This window comes from Oncorhynchus gorbuscha, unplaced genomic scaffold (assembly GCF_021184085.1).
Source record: "Oncorhynchus gorbuscha isolate QuinsamMale2020 ecotype Even-year unplaced genomic scaffold, OgorEven_v1.0 Un_scaffold_1730, whole genome shotgun sequence".
In the NCBI taxonomy this organism is placed as follows: domain Eukaryota; kingdom Metazoa; phylum Chordata; class Actinopteri; order Salmoniformes; family Salmonidae; genus Oncorhynchus; species Oncorhynchus gorbuscha.
The window spans coordinates 1166-23475 of record NW_025746424.1 but is presented as its reverse complement, the minus strand read 5'-3'; the positions used below and the strand labels follow the sequence as shown (position 1 = coordinate 23475).

The 22310-nt window shown below is 45.1% G+C and overlaps 1 protein-coding gene across 2 annotated transcripts; it reads left to right on the top strand.

The window, feature by feature from the left end:
- The first annotated feature begins 332 nt into the window (after positions 1–332).
- LOC124023940 (zinc finger protein 501-like) lies at positions 333–21257 on the top strand. Of its 2 annotated transcripts, XM_046338103.1 has the most exons (10): positions 333–492; positions 855–1052; positions 10687–10743; positions 14167–14229; positions 14388–14627; positions 18006–18092; positions 18511–18594; positions 19678–19814; positions 19974–20207; positions 20405–21257. In XM_046338103.1, exons 2-10 carry the CDS (start codon positions 866–868, stop codon positions 20846–20848), a joined length of 1533 nt encoding a protein of 510 aa, XP_046194059.1. In that variant the 5' UTR covers positions 333–492; positions 855–865; the 3' UTR covers positions 20849–21257. The 2 variants fall into 2 exon arrangements, with proteins under 2 accessions (XP_046194059.1, XP_046194060.1); XM_046338104.1 differs by lacking the exons at positions 333–492; positions 855–1052 and adding an exon at positions 1405–1471.
- Positions 21258–22310: the final 1053 nt, after the last annotated feature.

The following is a 22310-nucleotide window of genomic DNA, read 5'->3' as shown; positions in this document are numbered from 1 at the left end:
CAATTCTGGGGATTATTTCGGTTGTCCAAGATGAGGCCTATCCAGCAGTACAATTATCCTTAAAAAATAAAGACGTTTAAAAATGTTGAGCTTACCAAGTCGTTTAGACACATAGCTTTTCTAGAAATGTCGTAGATTTAAATAAAAAGTCAAGGAGTCTTGCCTAATTGCGCCTGTAAATCGCTCTGGATAAGAGCATCTGCTACATGTATCTCATTTTTACACCAATACTACTGTACGCCGAATAGTATACTGCTCTACCGACTAGTAGGCCGTCATTATAAATAATAATTTGTTATTAACCGACTTGCCTAGTTAAATAAAGGGTAAAAATAAATAATAATAAAAACAATCCAAACATAGTGAAAGAAGCGCAATGACTGCGCATCCGTGATGCTCGTGAACACACCTTTTTCCTCATACAGGCGGAAGTTTACAGTTGGATTCCCCGACCCTCTTCCATGTCAAATAATTGAAGAAAACCCATCCCAGGTAATCTGTGTAACGTTGAAATGTGTACCCAACATGCTATATCAGTGTTTAAGCTGCTAGAACGACTACCAGCCAGGGAAGCGTCAGGTCGAGCTAACGAGGATGCGCCTATGGCTTTTTTTCCCACGTCCTCCACCTAGTCAGTAGCCACAGAGGATGTATAATCTCCAACATGTGAAGGCTATTCCCGTCTCAGTAACTAGCTAACCTTAACTAGATCAGTGACCGTCGTTGTTTTTCCCTCCAATGTTCTGCAAGCTTAGACTCACATCTGATACAATAACGACGTCAGACAGCTAGACGTCAGTGTGTTCTCTGAATAGATAGATCGATCGATCACGTATCTCCTCTTCATATTTAAGACTGTGGCACCATGTCTGATCCGGAATCCCCGGATGCTAGTGACCCGGCCCAGAGAAGCTCCCTGCGAGGTCCAGAGATGACGTCAGCGAAGCTGGAAGACTGCAGTCAAACACTGGAACTCGGTGTGGCTGTCAAAGATGATGACGGTAATGACGAGGAGGAGGCTGATGAAGAGGATAGCGATGATGTAGACTCTGGTAAGTTCAGGTGTTGAGGCAAGTCAATATTGGGCTACAATAAACTCTACTGTGCTGTGTAGCCTTTTCATAGCCTGACTGCCAGCCTGTTTCCCCTATATTGCCAACTCCTTATGGAGTGTGATTTGACAAGAGCGCAGAAACAGACTGTCAGTCAGGCTAGTTTATTCATAGTGCTGATGGTCTTTCATCAACACTACTGTCTGTTTTCAGTCAGGCTAGTTTGATTGGTGTCACAGTGTTGTCTGCTAGCTAACACACCTGACTTCAATAATCATCTAATCACGATCTTCAGTTAAAAATGCAATTAGTTTAAATCAGGTGTGTTTGCTAGGTAGGGATGAGGGAACAGTGGGATACCAATCAGGCCCCAGAGGACTGGAATTTCTCCAGGCTGGGCTAGTCTGTTCATCACTACTGTCTGTTGTCAGTCAGGCTAGTCTGTTCATCACTACTGTCTGTTTTCAGTCAGGCTAGTCTATTCATCACTACTGTCTGTTGTCAGTCAGGCTAGTCTATTCATCACTACTGTCTGTTGTCAGGCTAGTCTGTTCATCACTACTGTCTGTTGTCAGTCAGACTAGTCTATTCATCACTACTGTCTGTTGTCAGGCTAGTCTGTTCATCACTACTGTCTGTTGTCAGTCTAGTCTATTCATCATCTGTTGTCAGACTAGATCACTACTGTCTGTTGTCAGGCTAGTCTATTCATCACTACTGTCTGTTGTCAGTCAGGCTAGTCTATTCATCACTACTGTCTGTTGTCAGGCTAGTCTATTCATCACTACTGTCTGTTGTCAGACTAGTCTATTCATCACTACTGTCTGTTGTCAGGCTAGTCTATTCATCACTACTGTCTGTTGTCAGGCTAGTCTATTCATCACTACTGTCTGTTGTCAGGCTAGTCTATTCATCACTACTGTCTGTTGTCAGGCTAGTCTATTCATCACTACTGTCTGTTGTCAGGCTAGTCTATTCATCACTACTGTCTGTTTTCAGGCTAGTCTATTCATCACTACTGTCTGTTGTCAGGCTAGTCTATTCATCACTACTGTCTGTTGTCAGGCTAGTCTATTCATCACTACTGTCTGTTATCAGACTAGTCTATTCATCACTACTGTCTGTTGTCAGTCTAGTCTATTCATCACTACTGTCTGTTGTCAGTCAGGCTAGTCTATTCATCACTACTGTCTGTTGTCAGTCAGGCTAGTCTATTCATCACTACTGTCTGTTGTCAGGCTAGTCTATTCATCACTACTGTCTGTTGTCAGTCAGGCTAGTCTATTCATCACTACTGTCTGTTGTCAGTCAGGCTAGTCTATTCATCACTACTGTCTGTTTTCAGGCTAGTCTATTCATCACTACTGTCTGTTGTCAGGCTAGTCTATTCATCACTACTGTCTGTTGTCAGGCTAGTCTATTCATCACTACTGTCTGTTGTCAGTCAGGCTAGTCTATTCATCACTACTGTCTGTTGTCAGTCAGGCTAGTCTATTCATCACTACTGTCTGTTGTCAGGCTAGTCTATTCATCACTACTGTCTGTTGTCAGGCTAGTCTATTCATCACTACTGTCTGTTATCAGTCAGACTAGTCTATTCATCACTACTGTCTGTTGTCAGTCAGGCTAGTCTATTCATCACTACTGTCTGTTGTCAGGCTAGTCTATTCATCACTACTGTCTGTTGTCAGGCTAGTCTATTCATCACTACTGTCTGTTGTCAGGCTAGTCTATAGTCTATTCATCACTACTGTCTGTTGTCAGTCAGGCTAGTCTATTCATCACTACTGTCTGTTTTCAGTCAGGCTAGTCTATTCATCACTACTGTCTGTTGTCAGTCAGACTAGTCTATTCATCACTACTGTCTGTTGTCAGGCTAGTCTATTCATCACTACTGTCTGTTGTCAGACTAGTCTATTCATCACTACTGTCTGTTGTCAGGCTAGTCTATTCATCACTACTGTCTGTTGTCAGTCAGACTATTATTCATCACTACTGTCTGTTGTCAGGCTAGTCTATTCATCACTACTGTCTGTTGTCAGGCTAGTCTATTCATCACTACTGTCTGTTGTCAGTCAGCTAGTCTATTCATCACTACTGTCTGTTGTCAGTCAGGCTAGTCTATTCATCACTACTGTCTGTTGTCAGGCTAGTCTATTCATCACTACTGTCTGTTGTCAGACTAGTCTATTCATCACTACTGTCTGTTGTCAGTCAGACTAGTCTATTCATCACTACTGTCTGTTGTCAGGCTAGTCTATTCATCACTACTGTCTGTTGTCAGACTAGTCTATTCATCACTACTGTCTGTTGTCAGGCTAGTCTATTCATCACTACTGTCTGTTGTCAGGCTAGTCTATTCATCACTACTGTCTGTTGTCAGGCTAGTCTATTCATCACTACTGTCTGTTGTCAGGCTAGTCTATTCATCACTACTGTCTGTTGTCAGGCTAGTCTATTCATCACTACTGTCTGTTGTCAGGCTAGTCTATTCATCACTACTGTCTGTTGTCAGGCTAGTCTATTCATCACTACTGTCTGTTGTCAGGCTAGTCTATTCATCACTACTGTCTGTTGTCAGTCAGGCTAGTCTATTCATCACTACTGTCTGTTGTCAGTCAGGCTAGTCTATTCATCACTACTGTCTGTTGTCAGGCTAGTCTATTCATCACTACTGTCTGTTGTCAGGCTAGTCTATTCATCACTACTGTCTGTTGTCAGGCTAGTCTATTCATCACTACTGTCTGTTGTCAGTCAGGCTAGTCTATTCATCACTACTGTCTGTTGTCAGTCAGGCTAGTCTATTCATCACTACTGTCTGTTGTCAGTCAGGCTAGTCTATTCATCACTACTGTCTGTTGTCAGTCAGGCTAGTCTATTCATCACTACTGTCTGTTGTCAGTCAGTCTGTTGTCTAGTCTATTCATCACTACTGTCTGTTGTCAGTCAGGCTAGTCTATTCATCACTACTGTCTGTTGTCAGTCAGGCTAGTCTATTCATCACTACTGTCTGTTGTCAGTCAGGCTAGTCTATTCATCACTACTACTGTCTGTTGTCACTACTGTCTGTTGTCAGGCTAGTCTATTCATCACTACTGTCTGTTGTCAGGCTAGTCTATTCATCACTACTGTCTGTTGTCAGTCAGGCTAGTCTATTCATCACTACTGTCTGTTGTCAGGCTAGTCTATTCATCACTACTGTCTGTTGTCAGTCAGACTAGTCTATTCATCACTACTGTCTGTTGTCAGGCTAGTCTATTCATCACTACTGTCTGTTGTCAGTCAGCTAGTCTATTCATCACTACTGTCTGTTGTCAGTCAGGCTAGTCTATTCATCACTACTGTCTGTTGTCAGTCAGGCTAGTCTATTCATCACTACTGTCTGTTGTCAGTCAGGCTAGTCTATTCATCACTACTGTCTGTTGTCAGTCAGGCTAGTCTATTCATCACTACTGTCTGTTGTCAGTCAGGCTAGTCTATTCATCACTACTGTCTGTTGTCGGGCTAGTCTATTCATCACTACTGTCTGTTGTCAGGCTAGTCTATTCATCACTACTGTCTGTTGTCAGGCTAGTCTATTCATCACTACTGTCTGTTGTCAGTCAGGCTAGTCTATTCATCACTACTGTCTGTTGTCAGGCTAGTCTATTCATCACTACTGTCTGTTGTCAGTCAGGCTAGTCTATTCATCACTACTGTCTGTTGTCAGTCAGGCTAGTCTATTCATCACTACTGTCTGTTGTCAGTCAGGCTAGTCTATTCATCACTACTGTCTGTTGTCAGTCAGGCTAGTCTATTCATCACTACTGTCTGTTGTCAGGCTAGTCTATTCATCACTACTGTCTGTTGTCAGGCTAGTCTATTCATCACTACTGTCTGTTGTCAGTCAGGCTAGTCTATTCATCACTACTGTCTGTTGTCAGTCAGGCTAGTCTATTCATCACTACTGTCTGTTGTCAGTCAGGCTAGTCTATTCATCACTACTGTCTGTTGTCAGGCTAGTCTATTCATCACTACTGTCTGTTGTCAGGCTAGTCTATTCATCACTACTGTCAGGCTAGTCTATTCATCACTACTGTCTGTTGTCAGTCAGACTAGTCTATTCATCACTACTGTCTGTTGTCAGGCTAGTCTATTCATCACTACTGTCTGTTGTCAGTCAGTCTAGTCTATTCATCACTACTGTCTGTTGTCAGGCTAGTCTATTCATCACTACTGTCTGTTTTCAGGCTAGTCTATTCATCACTACTGTCTGTTGTCAGTCAGACTAGTCTATTCATCACTACTGTCTGTTGTCAGTCAGACTAGTCTATTCATCACTACTGTCTGTTGTCAGGCTAGTCTATTAATCACTACTGTCTGTTGTCAGGCTAGTCTATTCATCACTACTGTCTGTTGTCAGGCTAGTCTATTCATCACTACTGTCTGTTGTCAGGCTAGTCTATTCATCACTACTGTCTGTTGTCAGGCTAGTCTATTCATCACTACTGTCTGTTGTCAGGCTAGTCTATTCATCACTACTGTCTGTTGTCAGGCTAGTCTATTCATCACTACTGTCTGTTGTCAGTCAGGCTAGTCTATTCATCACTACTGTCTGTTTTCAGTCAGGCTAGTCTATTCATCACTACTGTCTGTTGTCAGTCAGGCTAGTCTATTCATCACTACTGTCTGTTGTCAGGCTAGTCTATTCATCACTACTGTCTGTTTTCAGTCAGGCTAGTCTATTCATCACTACTGTCTGTTTTCAGGCTAGTCTATTCATCACTACTGTCTGTTTTCAGTCAGGCTAGTCTGTTCATCACTACTGTCTGTTGTCAGTCAGGCTAGTCTATTCATCACTACTGTCTGTTGTCAGTCAGACTAGTCTATTCATCACTACTGTCTGTTTTCAGTCAGGCTAGTCTATTCATCACTACTGTCTGTTTTCAGTCAGGCTAGTCTATTCATCACTACTGTCTGTTGTCAGTCAGGCTGTCTAGGCTCTATTCATCACTACTGTCTGTTGTCAGTCAGGCTAGTCTATTCATCACTACTGTCTGTTGTCAGTCAGGCTAGTCTATTCATCACTACTGTCTGTTGTCAGGCTAGTCTATTCATCACTACTGTCTGTTGTCAGTCAGGCTAGTCTATTCATCACTACTGTCTGTTGTCAGTCAGGCTAGTCTATTCATCACTACTGTCTGTTGTCAGGCTAGTCTATTCATCACTACTGTCTGTTGTCAGTCAGGCTAGTCTATTCATCACTACTGTCTGTTGTCAGGCTAGTCTATTCATCACTACTGTCTGTTGTCAGTCAGGCTAGTCTGTTCATCACTACTGTCTGTTGTCAGGCTAGTCTATTCATCACTACTGTCTGTTGTCAGGCTAGTCTATTCATCACTACTGTCTGTTGTCAGTCAGTCTAGTCTATTCATCACTACTGTCTGTTGTCAGGCTAGTCTACTCATCACTACTGTCTGTTGTCAGTCAGACTAGTCTGTTCATCACTACTGTCTGTTGTCAGACTAGTCTATTCATCACTACTGTCTGTTGTCAGTCAGTCTAGTCTATTCATCACTACTGTCTGTTGTCAGGCTAGTCTACTCATCACTACTGTCTGTTGTCAGTCAGACTAGTCTGTTCATCACTACTGTCTGTTGTCAGGCTAGTCTATTCATCACTACTGTCTGTTGTCAGTCAGGTTAGTCTATTCATCACTACTGTCTGTTGTCAGTCAGGCTAGTCTATTCATCACTACTGTCTGTTGTCAGTCAGTCTAGTCTATTCATCACTACTGTCTGTTGTCAGTCAGGCTAGTCTATTCATCACTACTGTCTGTTGTCAGGCTAGTCTATTCATCACTACTGTCTGTTGTCAGGCTAGTCTATTCATCACTACTGTCTGTTGTCAGTCAGTCTAGTCTATTCATCACTACTGTCTGTTGTCAGTCAGGCTAGTCTATTCATCACTACTGTCTGTTGTCAGACTAGTCTATTCATCACTACTGTCTGTTGTCAGTCAGGCTAGTCTATTCATCACTACTGTCTGTTGTCAGTCAGGCTAGTCTATTCATCACTACTGTCTGTTGTCAGTCAGACTAGTCTATTCATCACTACTGTCTGTTGTCAGTCAGGCTAGTCTATTCATCACTACTGTCTGTTGTCAGTCAGGCTAGTCTATTCATCACTACTGTCTGTTGTCAGGCTAGTCTATTCATCACTACTGTCTGTTGTCAGTCAGGCTAGTCTATTCATCACTACTGTCTGTTGTCAGGCTAGTCTATTCATCACTACTGTCTTGTTTTCAGTCAGGCTAGTCTGTTCATCACTACTGTCTGTTGTCAGTCAGGCTAGTCTGTTCATCACTACTGTCTGTTGTCAGGCAGGCTAGTCTATTCATCACTACTGTCTGTTGTCAGGCTAGTCTATTCATCACTACTGTCTGTTGTCAGGCTAGTCTATTCATCACTACTGTCTGTTGTCAGTCAGTCTAGTCTATTCATCACTACTGTCTGTTTTCAGTCAGGCTAGTCTATTCATCACTACTGTCTGTTGTCAGACTAGTCTATTCATCACTACTGTCTGTTGTCAGGCTAGTCTATTCATCACTACTGTCTGTTGTCAGGCTAGTCTATTCATCACTACTGTCTGTTGTCAGGCTAGTCTATTCATCACTACTGTCTGTTGTCAGTCAGTCTAGTCTATTCATCACTACTGTCTGTTGTCAGTCAGGCTAGTCTATTCATCACTACTGTCTGTTGTCAGTCAGACTAGTCTATTCATCACTACTGTCTGTTGTCAGTCAGGCTAGTCTATTCATCACTACTGTCTGTTGTCAGTCAGGCTAGTCTATTCATCACTACTGTCTGTTGTCAGGCTAGTCTATTCATCACTACTGTCTGTTGTCAGTCAGGCTAGTCTATTCATCACTACTGTCTGTTGTCAGACTAGTCTATTCATCACTACTGTCTGTTGTCAGTCAGGCTAGTCTATTCATCACTACTGTCTGTTGTCAGGCTAGTCTATTCATCACTACTGTCTTGTTTTCAGTCAGGCTAGTCTGTTCATCACTACTGTCTGTTGTCAGTCAGGCTAGTCTGTTCATCACTACTGTCTGTTTTCAGGCTAGTCTATTCATCACTACTGTCTGTTGTCAGGCTAGTCTATTCATCACTACTGTCTGTTGTCAGTCAGGCTAGTCTATTCATCACTACTGTCTGTTGTCAGGCTAGTCTATTCATCACTACTGTCTGTTGTCAGTCAGGCTAGTCTGTTCATCACTACTGTCTGTTTTCAGGCTAGTCTATTCATCACTACTGTCTGTTTTCAGTCAGACTAGTCTATTCATCACTACTGTCTGTTTTCAGTCAGGCTAGTCTATTCATCACTACTGTCTGTTGTCAGGCTAGTCTATTCATCACTACTGTCTGTTGTCAGTCAGGCTAGTCTATTCATCACTACTGTCTGTTGTCAGGCTAGTCTATTCATCACTACTGTCTGTTGTCAGTCAGGCTAGTCTATTCATCACTACTGTCTGTTGTCAGTCAGGCTAGTCTATTCATCACTACTGTCTGTTGTCAGTCAGGCTAGTCTGTTCATCACTACTGTCTGTTTTCAGTCAGGCTAGTCTATTCATCACTACTGTCTGTTGTCAGTCAGACTAGTCTATTCATCACTACTGTCTGTTGTCAGTCAGGCTAGTCTATTCATCACTACTGTCTGTTGTCAGTCAGGCTAGTCTATTCATCACTACTGTCTGTTGTCAGTCAGACTAGTCTATTCATCACTACTGTCTGTTGTCAGTCAGGCTAGTCTATTCATCACTACTGTCTGTTGTCAGTCAGGCTAGTCTATTCATCACTACTGTCTGTTTTCAGGCTAGTCTGTTCATCACTACTGTCTGTTGTCAGGCTAGTCTATTCATCACTACTGTCTGTTGTCAGTCAGGCTAGTCTATTCATCACTACTGTCTGTTGTCAGTCAGGCTAGTCTATTCATCACTACTGTCTGTTGTCAGGCTAGTCTGTTCATCACTACTGTCTGTTGTCAGTCAGGCTAGTCTATTCATCACTACTGTCTGTTGTCAGTCAGGCTAGTCTATTCATCACTACTGTCTGTTGTCAGTCAGGCTAGTCTATTCATCACTACTGTCTGTTGTCAGTCAGGCTAGTCTATTCATCACTACTGTCTGTTGTCAGGCTAGTCTATTCATCACTACTGTCTGTTGTCAGGCTAGTCTATTCATCACTACTGTCTGTTGTCAGGCTAGTCTATTCATCACTACTGTCTGTTTTCAGTCAGGCTAGTCTATTCATCACTACTGTCTGTTGTCAGTCAGGCTAGTCTATTCATCACTACTGTCTGTTGTCAGGCTAGTCTATTCATCACTACTGTCTGTTGTCAGACTAGTCTATTCATCACTACTGTCTGTTGTCAGGCTAGTCTATTCATCACTACTGTCTGTTGTCAGTCAGGCTAGTCTATTCATCACTACTGTCTGTTGTCAGGCTAGTCTATTCATCACTACTGTCTGTTGTCAGGCTAGTCTATTCATCACTACTGTCTGTTGTCAGGCTAGTCTATTCATCACTACTGTCTGTTTTCAGTCAGGCTAGTCTATTCATCACTACTGTCTGTTTTCAGTCAGGCTAGTCTATTCATCACTACTGTCTGTTGTCAGTCAGACTAGTCTATTCATCACTACTGTCTGTTGTCAGTCAGGCTAGTCTATTCATCACTACTGTCTGTTGTCAGGCTAGTCTATTCATCACTACTGTCTGTTTTCAGTCAGGCTAGTCTATTCATCACTACTGTCTGTTTTCAGTCAGGCTAGTCTATTCATCACTACTGTCTGTTTTCAGTCAGGCTAGTCTATTCATCACTACTGTCTGTTTTCAGTCAGGCTAGTCTATTCATCACTACTGTCTGTTTTCAGTCAGGCTAGTCTATTCATCACTACTGTCTGTTGTCAGACTAGTCTATTCATCACTACTGTCTGTTGTCAGACTAGTCTATTCATCACTACTGTCTGTTGTCAGGCTAGTCAGTCAGGCTAGTCTATTCATCACTACTGTCTGTTGTCAGGCTAGTCTATTCATCACTACTGTCTGTTTTCAGTCAGGCTAGTCTATTCATCACTACTGTCTGTTTTCAGTCAGGCTAGTCTATTCATCACTACTGTCTGTTGTCAGTCAGGCTAGTCTATTCATCACTACTGTCTGTTGTCAGTCAGGCTAGTCTATTCATCACTACTGTCTGTTGTCAGTCAGACTAGTCTATTCATCACTACTGTCTGTTGTCAGTCAGGCTAGTCTATTCATCACTACTGTCTGTTGTCAGTCAGGCTAGTCTATTCATCACTACTGTCTGTTGTCAGTCAGGCTAGTCTATTCATCACTACTGTCTGTTGTCAGTCAGGCTAGTCTATTCATCACTACTGTCTGTTGTCAGTCAGGCTAGTCTATTCATCACTACTGTCTGTTGTCAGTCAGGCTAGTCTATTCATCACTACTGTCTGTTGTCAGTCAGGCTAGTCTGTTCATCACTACTGTCTGTTGTCAGTCAGGCTAGTCTGTTCATCACTACTGTCTGTTGTCAGGCTAGTCTATTCATCACTACTGTCTGTTGTCAGTACTGTATCTTGTGTTCTCCACCAGGGCAGAACGTTGTGAAAGTGGACATGGATGAGGAGGAAGGCGAAGCAGTGAAATCGGGTGAGTAGAGAGTCCTCTGGGTAGTAGTGGTACAGTAGAGTCCTCTGGGTAGTAGTGGTACAGTAGAGTCCTCTGGGTAGTAGTGGTACAGTAGAGTCCTCTGGGTAGTAGTACAGTAGCTAGCTATAATAGGGTGGGAGAGAGTCCTCTGGGTAGTAGCAGGACAGTAGCTAGCTAGAATGGGGTGGGAGAGAGTCCTCTGGGTAGTAGCAGGACAGTAGCTAGCTAGAATGGGGTGGGAGAGAGTCCTCTGGGTAGTAGCAGGACAGTAGCTAGCTAGAATGGGGTGGGAGAGAGTCCTCTGGGTAGTAGCAGGACAGTAGCTAGCTAGAATGGGTGGGAGAGAGTCCTCTGGGTAGTAGTGGTACAGTGGAGTCCTCTGGGTAGTAGTGGTACAGTGGAGTCCTCTGGGTAGTAGCGGTACAGTAGCTAGCTAGAATGGGGTGGGAGAGAGTCCTCTGGGTAGTAGTGGGAGTTCTCTGGTAGTAGCAGGACAGTAGCTAGCTGAATGGGGTGGGAGTCCTCTAGGTAGTAGCAGGACAGTAGCTAGCTGGAATGGGGTGGGAGTCCTCTGGGTAGTAGCAGGACAGTAGCTATCTAGAATGGGGTGGGAGTCCTCTAGGTAGTAGCAGGACAGTAGCTAGCTGGAATGGGTGAGGATAGAGTCCTCTGTGTAGTAGCAGGACAGTTTCTAGCTGGAATGGGGTGAGGAGAGAGTCCTCTGGCTTGTAGCAGGACAGTAGCTAGCTAGAATGGGGTGAGGATAGAGTCCTCTGTGTAGTAGCAGGACAGTTTCTAGCTGGAATGGGGTGAGGATAGTCCTGGGTAGTAGCAGGACAGTAGCTAGCTGGAATGGGGTGAGAGAGAGTCCTCTGGGTAGTATCAGGACAGTAGCTAGCTAGAATGGGTGGGAGAGAGTCCTCTGGGTAGTAGTGGTACAGTAGAGTCCTCTGGGTAGTAGTGGTACAGTGGAGTCCTCTGGGTAGTAGCGGTACAGTAGCTAGCTAGAATGGGGTGGGAGAGAGTCCTCTGGGTAGTAGTGGTACAGTGGAGTCCTCTGGGTAGTAGCGGTACAGTAGCTAGCTAGAATGGGGTGGGAGTCCTCTAGGTAGTAGCAGGACAGTAGCTAGCTGGAATGGGGTGGGAGTCCTCTAGGTAGTAGCAGGACAGTAGCTAGCTGGAATGGGGTGGGAGTCCTCTGGGTAGTAGCAGGACAGTAGCTATCTGGAATGGGGTGGGAGTCCTCTAGGTAGTAGCAGGACAGTAGCTAGCTGGAATGGGTGAGGATAGAGTCCTCTGTGTAGTAGCAGGACAGTTTCTAGCTGGAATGGGGTGAGGAGAGAGTCCTCTGGCTTGTAGCAGGACAGTAGCTAGCTAGAATGGGGTGAGGATAGAGTCCTCTGTGTAGTAGCAGGACAGTTTCTAGCTGGAATGGGGTGAGGATAGTCCTGGGTAGTAGCAGGACAGTAGCTAGCTGGAATGGGGTGGGAGAGAGTCCTCTGGGTAGTAGCAGGACAGTAGCTCACTAGAATGGGGTGGGAGAGAGTCCTCTGGGTAGTAGCAGGACAGTAGCTCGCTGGAATGGGGTGAGGATAGAGTCCTCTGGGTAGTGGTGGTACAGTAGAGTCCTCTGGGTAGTGGTGGTACAGTAGAGTCCTCTGGGTAGTGGTGGTACAGTAGAGTCCTCTGGGTAGTGGTGGTACAGTAGAGTCCTCTGGGTAGTGGTGGTACAGTAGAGTCCTCTGGGTAGTGGTGGTACAGTAGAGTCCTCTGGGTAGTGGTGGTACAGTAGAGTCCTCTGGGTAGTGGTGGTGGTACAGTAGAGTCCTCTGGGTAGTAGTGGTGGTACAGTAGAGTCCTCTGGGTAGTGGTGGTACAGTAGAGTCCTCTGGGTAGTGGTGGTACAGTGAGTCCTCTGGGTAGTGGTGGTACAGTAGAGTCCTCTGGGTAGTGGTGGTACAGTAGAGTCCTCTGGGTAGTGGTGGTGGTACAGTAGAGTCCTCTGGGTAGTGGTGGTACAGTAGTCCTCTGGTGTGTGGTGGTAGTAGAGTCCTCTGGGTAGTGGTGGTACAGTAGAGTCCTCTGGGTAGTGGTGGTACAGTAGAGTCCTCTGGGTGGTACAGTAGAGTCCTCTGGGTAGTGGTGGTACAGTAGAGTCCTCTGGGTAGTGGTGGTACAGTAGAGTCCTCTGGGTAGTGGTGGTGGTACAGTAGAGTCCTCTGGGTAGTGGTGGTGGTACAGTAGAGTCCTCTGGGTAGTGGTGGTGGTACAGTAGAGTCCTCTGGGTAGTAGTGGTGGTACAGTAGAGTCCTCTGGGTAGTAGTGGTGGTACAGTAGAGTCCTCTGGGTAGTAGTGGTGGTACAGTAGAGTCCTCTGGGTAGTAGTGGTGGTACAGTAGAGTCCTCTGGGTAGTGGTGGTGGTACAGTAGAGTCCTCTGGGTAGTGGTGGTGGTACAGTAGAGTCCTCTGGGTAGTGGTGGTGGTACAGTAGAGTCCTCTGGGTAGTGGTGGTGGTACAGTAGAGTCCTCTGGGTAGTGGTGGTGGTACAGTAGAGTCCTCTGGGTAGTGGTGGTGGTGGTACAGTAGAGTCCTCTGGGTAGTGGTGGTGGTGGTACAGTAGAGTCCTCTGGGTAGTGGTGGTGGTGGTACAGTAGAGTCCTCTGGGTAGTGGTGGTGGTGGTACAGTAGAGTCCTCTGGGTAGTGGTGGTGGTACAGTAGAGTCCTCTGGGTAGTGGTGGTGGTACAGTAGAGTCCTCTGGGTAGTGGTGGTGGTACAGTAGAGTCCTCTGGGTAGTAGTGGTGGTACAGTAGAGTCCTCTGGGTAGTAGTGGTGGTACAGTAGAGTCCTCTGGGTAGTAGTGGTGGTACAGTAGAGTCCTCTGGGTAGTAGTGGTGGTACAGTAGAGTCCTCTGGGTAGTAGTGGTGGTACAGTAGAGTCCTCTGGGTAGTGGTAGTGGTGGTACAGTAGAGTCCTCTGGGTAGTGGTGGTGGTGGTACAGTAGAGTCCTCTGGGTAGTGGTGGTGGTGGTACAGTAGAGTCCTCTGGGTAGTAGTGGTGGTACAGTAGAGTCCTCTGGGTAGTGGTGGTGGTACAGTAGAGTCCTCTGGGTAGTAGTGGTGGTACAGTAGAGTCCTCTGGGTAGTAGTGGTGGTACAGTAGAGTCCTCTGGGTAGTAGTGGTGGTACAGTAGAGTCCTCTGGGTAGTAGTGGTGGTACAGTAGAGTCCTCTGGGCTCTTATCCTTCTGCACTCATTATTGTACACTCCTGGTTACCCATGTCTATATCAAACACTGATTGACAGAAATAATAAACATCAGCAGACACTCAGGCCCCCGTTGCCTGGTTACCTGGTTGCCTGGTTATAGAAGTTCTGATGGATATTATCGGTACTATTCATGTGAATCTGTATTTTAACAGGGCTTTCTATTGTTAGAAGAGATGCAGAGGAGGAGGGAGGTGGCGGAGATGAGACCAACTCCGGTAATCACAGACCACAATAACCATTCATGGGGATGATAAAAAGCTTTGGTTGTATCCACTTTGATAGTTTATAGTGTTTACGTAAGAGAACATTGATCTTAAAGAGATACACACGGTTCCCCGACCGTATTTAACCTGTAGTGTTGTCACGGAAACAGGAGGGGGCGCCAACTCGGACACAGACTGTTCAGACGGGGAGAATGAACAGAGTTCGAACGCTCAGAGTGCAGTGGAGAAGCCACACCCTTGCTCCCAGTGTGGCAAGACCTTCATCACCGTGGGAAGCCTGAAGAGGCACACACAGACTCACAGCGGAGAGAAACCCCACCGGTGCTCCGTCTGCGGGAAATGTTTCTCACGCTCAGACGACATGAAGAGACACCTCACCATCCACACAGGTTATTGTGAACAAGTATTATTTTTCAGTATTTGGCAAAGACTATTACAAGATAGAATATAGCTGTAAGCAGCCATGGTGGTGCTCAAGCCTTATTGCACCACAGCGCCAACTTCAGTACACCAGACCATGCCTGCCATAACATCACAACTCAACATCCACCAGACCAGACCATGCCTGTCATAACATCACAACATCCACCAGACCATGCCTGTCATAACATCACAACATCCACCAGACCAGACCATGCCTGTCATAACATCACAACATCCACCAGACCAGACCATGCCTGCTATAACATCACAACTCAACATCCACCAGACCAGACCACGCCTGCCATAACATCACAACATCCACCAGACCAGACCATGCCTGCCATAACATCACAACTCAACATCCACCAGACCAGACCATGCCTGCCATAACATCACAACATCCACCAGACCAGACCATGCCTGCTATAACATCACAACATCCACCAGACCAGACCATGCCTGCCATAACATCACAACATCCACCAGACCAGACCATGCCTGCTATAACATCACAACATCCACCAGACCAGACCATGCCTGTCATAACATCACAACATCCACCAGACCAGACCATGCCTGTCATAACATCACAACATCCACCAGACCAGACCATGCCTGTCATAACATCACAACTCAACATCCACCAGACCATGCCTGTCATAACATCACAACATCCACCAGACCATGCCCATCCACCAGACCAGACCATGCCTGTCATAACATCACAACATCCACCAGACCATGCCTGTCATAACATCACAACATCCACCAGACCAGACCATGCCTGTCATAACATCACAACATCCACCAGACCAGACCATGCCTGTCATAACATCACAACATCCACCAGACCAGACCATGCCTGTAACATCACAACATCCACAGACCATGCCTGTCATAACATCACAACATCCACCAGACCAGACCATGCCTGTCAGACCAGACCATGCCTGTCATAACATCACAACATCCACCAGACCAGACCATGCCTGTCATAACATCACAACATCCACCAGACCAGACCATGCCTGCTATAACATCACAACTCAACATCCACCAGACCAGACCATGCCTGTCATAACATCACAACATCCACCAGACCAGACCATGCCTGTCATAACATCACAACTCAACATCCACCAGACCATGCCTGCCATAACATCACAACTCAACATCCACCAGACCAGACCATGCCTGCCATAACATCACAACATCCACCAGACCAGACCATGCCTGCCATAACATCACAACATCCACCAGACCAGACCATGCCTGCCATAACATCACAACATCCACCAGACCAGACCATGCCTGTCATAACATCACAACATCCACCAGACCAGACCATGCCTGTCATAACATCACAACATCCACCAGACCAGACCATGCCTGCTATAACATCACAACATCCACCAGACCAGACCATGCCTGTCATAACATCACAACATCCACCAGACCAGACCATGCCTGCTATAACATCACAACATCCACCAGACCAGACCATGCCTGTCATAACATCACAACATCCACCAGACCAGACCATGCCTGTCATAACATCACAACATCCACCAGACCAGACCATGCCTGTCATAACAACTCAACATCCACCAGACCAGACCATGCCTGTCATAACATCACAACACAACATCCACCAGACCAGACCATGCCTGTCATAACATCACAACATCCACCAGACCAGACCATGCCTGTCATAACATCACAACATCCACCAGACCAGACCATGCCTGTCATAACATCACAACATCCACCAGACCAGACCATGCCTGCTATAACAACTCAACATCCACCAGACCAGACCATGCCTGCCATAACATCACAACATCCACCAGACCAGACCATGCCTGTCATAACATCACAACATCCACCAGACCATCACAACTCAACATCCACCAGACCAGACCATGCCTGTCATAACATCACAACATCCACCAGACCAGACCATGCCTGTCATAACATCACAACATCCACCAGACCATGCCTGTCATAACATCACAACATCCACCAGACCAGACCATGCCTGCCATAACATCACAACATCCACCAGACCAGACCATGCCTGTCATAACATCCACAACATCCACCAGACCAGACCATGCCATGCCTGCATAACATCACAACATCCACCAGACCAGACCATGCCTGTCATAACATCACAACATCCACCAGACCATGCCTGTCATAACATCACAACATCCACCAGACCATGCCTGTCATAACATCACAACATCCACCAGACCATGCCTGCCATAACATCACAACATCCACCAGACCATGCCTGTCATAACATCACAACATCCACCAGACCAGACCATGCCTGCCATAACATCACAACATCCACCAGACCAGACCATGCCTGTCATAACATCACAACATCCACCAGACCAGACCATGCCTGTCATAACATAACATCCACTCCTGTCAAACATCACAACATCCACCAGACCAGACCATGCCTGTCATAACATCACAACATCCACCAGACCAGACCATGCCTGCCATAACATCACATCCACCAGACCAGACCATGCCTGCCATAACATCACAACATCCACCAGACCATACCTGTCATAACATCACAACTCAACATCCACCAGACCAGACCATGCCTGTCATAACATCACAACATCCACCAGACCAGACCATGCCTGTCATAACATCACAACATCCACCAGACCATGCCTGCCATAACATCACAACTCAACATCCACCAGACCAGACCATGCAGTCTGATGTTTCTGATGGATTTGGGACCATTCTTAGTGACGTCGACTACTTCTCTATGTAGAAGTGCTGTGAAGTGTAGAGGTCTTCTCATGTAAATGCTAAATAAATCCGTATCCACACAGGAGAGAGGGGTCAGTCACATTTTAAAAGTTGTATGTATTATTATTATCATAGTAAGAGAGAGGTAAGCATGTGCCACACATTTATTGAGGGGCTGAATCAAAAATATGTCTAGCAATGGGAAATATCACTTAACTGTGTTATTTTTAGATGACAAAATGTTGGAATCGATATACAGTGGGGCAAAAGTATTTAGTCAGCCACCAATTGTGCAAGTTCTCCCGCTTAAAAAGATGAGAGGCCTGTAATTTTCATCATAGGTTCACTTCAACTATGACAGACAAAATGAGAAGGAAAAAAATCCAGAAAATCACATTGTAGGATTTTTTTAAAATGAATTTATTTGCAAATTATGGTGGAAAATAAGTATTTGGTCACCTACAAACAAGCAAGATTTCTGGCTTAGATGACAAAATGTTGGAATCGATATATATGGATGCTCTTGCTTGACTTTATCGGTACCTCTAACTCATCCCTAGGAGAGAGGGTGAGCCACGTCTGTCATCAGTGTGGGAAGACTTTCACCAGTCTGGGAGGGCTGAAGAAACACCAGATGACCCACACAGGTGTAGTGGCTCCTTCTTCCAGGTGTATAAAGGATGATGTCATGGGATGTTTGTTGATGATGAGGGCGCGGCAGCGTAGCCTAGTGGTTAGGGCGTTGGGCCAGTAACCCGAAATGGTTGCTGGATCGAATCCCCCGAGCTGACAAGGTCAAAATCTGTCGTTCTGCCTCTGAACAAGGTAGTTTAACCCACTGTTCCCCGGTAGGCCGTCATTGTAAATAAGAATGTGTTCTTAATTGACTTGCCAAATTAAATAAAAATACATGATGTTAATGATATGATGTAATGTATTATAACAGATTTTGATATTATAATTGCCTACAAATGTTATCAGTGTCTCAACTCTCTTTGGATTGGGCGTCAATGTGTTTTTTTAATCTGTTATTTGTGACATTGAAACGTTCTGTCTGTGTATCAGGAGAGAAGCCGTTCCAGTGTTCCGAGTGTGGGAAAGGTTTCACTGCGCAGGGTAACCTCAAGATCCACCAGCGCATCCACACAGGTCTGTTATATAATACATGGGCTGTTTTACCTCTCAGATTTATATCTCTCAGAAAGATACTCAACGTTTTGTACCGGCTTTTAAATGAAAATGTTTTATATCATTGATTTATGTTAATCATCTTGTCTCTGTCTTCCATATCATTGGTATTTATGATCATCTTGTCTCTGTCTTCCATATCATTGGTATTTATGATCATCTTGTCTCTGTCTTCCATATCATTGGTATGTGTTCTGTCTTCCATATCATTGTAGAGTTCTCATTCTCAGCCCGACGGTTTCAGGCTTGCCATGCTGTGTTAAGGGGGGTAAAAAAAACTATGGAAGTCTGCCCACCTTTTCAGCCCACTACGTTTCTCTCTCAGCCGCAGCAGCAGCCAGGATTCCAGTAGTGGCTGGGCCAGAGACATTTGTGGCCATGATGAAACATTTTGGAAAAAGTCAAGGGGTTGTGAATTCAGTCTGATGTACAGACAGCGATTTTTTAAGTTGAATAAATTCTCATTGACTGATTATCAGACAAGACACAGGCCTTCGGTTGGGAGGAGGACAGGCTGCCACGCCAGAGAAGAGCAGAATCCACTTGTTAAGCTACATAACACGCTGGCAAAATGCTCTGATCACTTAATATATGAGCAAACTGGAATCCAATTACTCACTTAGCTAACATTTCCCCGGCCTAATTGTTATCCAATATCCAAACGAACATTCAGCGACTAAAATAAAAAATCTGCCATTTTAGTTAATTGATGTATCAAGACGAGTCACCCACACTCTTCTTAAAGCAATGTGGTGGCGCTGTCCCAATCAAGTCAGTGCTGAAATTATCATTTCGGTGACCACACACACACGACTATTGCTTTAAATTAGTATAACGGTTGGATATGACATTGGGAGTTTCAGTATAAGCAAGTATTTGATACATGCCTTCAATTGCATTAGCTTATTTTATTGCATTTTTTAATATTTTTACATGAAGTTGATTATAACTAAGCGCAGAGAGAAACTCCCCACTCTGCCGCCCACTTCTGCAACGTTGTTCTCAACCCCAGTTTGAATCAATATGAAGTTATTCTATTCACAGGGGAGAAACCGTACCAGTGTTCCCAGTGTCAGAAAAGCTTCTCCCGGCTGGCCCACTATAAAGACCACCAGCAGACTCACCGGGAGGAGAAACCGTACCACTGCAATGACTGTGGGAAAAGCTTCTCCTACTTCAAGGTTCGTTGTTGTTTTACGGTCTTAAAATTTATCTATTTACTCCTCGTCTGCTGTTTTGTTTTTATCTTTCTCACGGTTTATTGATTTTATGTATGGGAAGCACTTTGCACTGCATTTTGTTGTAAGTAATGATCTAAATAAAGTTGGTTTTGATTCAAGTCGCTCAAGTGCCACCAGATGATCCACAAAGGGGAGAACCTCCACCACTGCTCCGTATGTGGTAAAGGGTTTGCCATCCGTGGCAACCTGAAGACCCATCTGCAGACACACACCAAGGAGAAACCACACCAATGCTCAGAGTGCGGGAAACGGTTCTCCCGAGCCCACGACCTGAAGAAACACAAGCTGCTCCACACGGGGCAGAAGACCTACCACATTTGCCAGTGTGGCAAGGTGTGTGTCAATTAAAGTTACCATATGTAGCTTTGTGTACGAACCAAAAGTTTTCAGATAGAAATGCGAGTTATAGATTTGCCATTCTCTTTGAAGGCAAGTCTTATAAACTGTAGATGTTATATGTGCGATATTTCTCTGCTTCCCCTCTTTTAATTTTTGTTTTTGTCTTTTTGTTTATCTGTCTCCAATCGAAGAGCTTCACGGAGCTAGGGAACCTGCGGACCCACCAGAGAACCCACACCGGAGAGAAACCATTCTGCTGTTCCTTCTGCGGCCGAACCTTCTTGCGTGCTGGAGACCTGAAGAGCCACCAGCGGACACACACCGGAGAGAAACCATTCATCTGCGCCATATGCGGGACCAGTTTTGCCCAATCTGGCAACCTGAAAGTGCATCAGATCACACACACTAAAGAGAGGCCGTACCCTTGTACTGTCTGTGATAAGGGGTTCACCACACCGGGGAGTCTGAAGCTACACATGAGGACACACACCGGGGAGCGGCCTTTCCTGTGTAGCGCATGTGGGAAAGGGTTCACGGCGTCAGGGCAGCTGAAGAGGCACCAAGAGTGTCACATGAGAGACACTGTCCAATCATCTCCTAGTGAAGACACTGGGGTGGCGGTGGCTTCAAAATAAAAGTCCTCTCTAAGCGGACTACGAAATAACAGTACTGGAAACGTGCCATTGTGTGTCTGAACTGTGATCACGATGGGAGGTTTTACTGCTTCATGATGTCCCTAATGGGACACCATTCCTTGTGGGCTCTGGTCAAATGAGACACCATTCACTATGGGCTCTGGTCAAATGAGACACCATTCACTGTGGGCTCTGGTCAAATGAGACACCATTCACTGTGGGCTCTGGTCAAATGAGACACCATTCACTGTGGGCTCTGGTCAAATGAGACACCATTCACTGTGGGCTCTGATCAAATGGGACACCATTCACTCTGGGCTCTGGTCAAATGAGACACCATTCACTGTGGGCTCTGGTCAAATGGGACACCATTCACTGTGGGCTCTGGTCAAAAGGACTGCACTCTAAAGGGAGTTCACTATTCACTCTGGTCAAAAGGACTGCACTATAAAGGGAGTGGGACACTATTCACTCTGGTCAAAAGGACTGCACTATAAAGGGAGTAGGGACACTATTCACTCTGGTCAAAAGGACTGCACTATAAAGGGAGTTGGGACACTATTCACTCTGGTCAAAAGGACTGCACTATAAAGGGAGTTGGGACACTATTCACTCTGGTCAAAAGGACTGCACTATAAAGGGAGTAGGGACACTATTCACTCTGGTCAAAAGGACTGCACTATAAAGGGAGTAGGGACACTATTCACTCTGGTCAAAACTGGACACTATTCACTCTGGTCAAAGGACTGTACTATAAAGGGAGTAGGGACACTATTCACTCTGGTCAAAAGGACTGCACTATAAAGGGAGTTGGGACACCATTCAGGACACTATTCCTCCCTTTTGCAGAACATCAGTGGTTTACTCTGAGCTCAAATATGAGCTTTTTAAAGTGTCAGAATGTGATGTTTGACAAGAAATTGTTATTGGAGTCCTGAATGACACCCAATTTAGTGCACTACGTTTGACCAGGGCCCATAGGGTTCTGGCTAAAAGTAGTGCACTATATAATTAGGGAATAGGGTGCCATTTGGGACCCTGGTCTTAATGGTAAAATGTCATCCATCCATTTAGAATGTACACGATCTGATATTGATCATATAACATGATTCCCAAATGGCACCCTATTCCCTATATAGTGCACTAATGTTGCTCAGAGCCTAAAGTAGTGCACTATATAGGGAATAGGGTGCCAGTAGGGACACAAAACAGTGTATAGTATACTACAGTGCTAATGAACATTCTCTGGTAAACACAGTTTACTGATTTTTTTTGTCTCTTTTATTATCTGAGTATTGATCTGATTTTAATAAATAAACTATTCTACTATGTTTCATCCTGTGAAAACTGTTTGAAATAAATTAAGTTCCCCTGTCGTCCTGTAGGTGGTGCTATTGAGTCACATTCACAATGCAGCCAGTGAAGTTTGTTTTTAGCCCATAGCGCTCTGTAGTGCACTGTA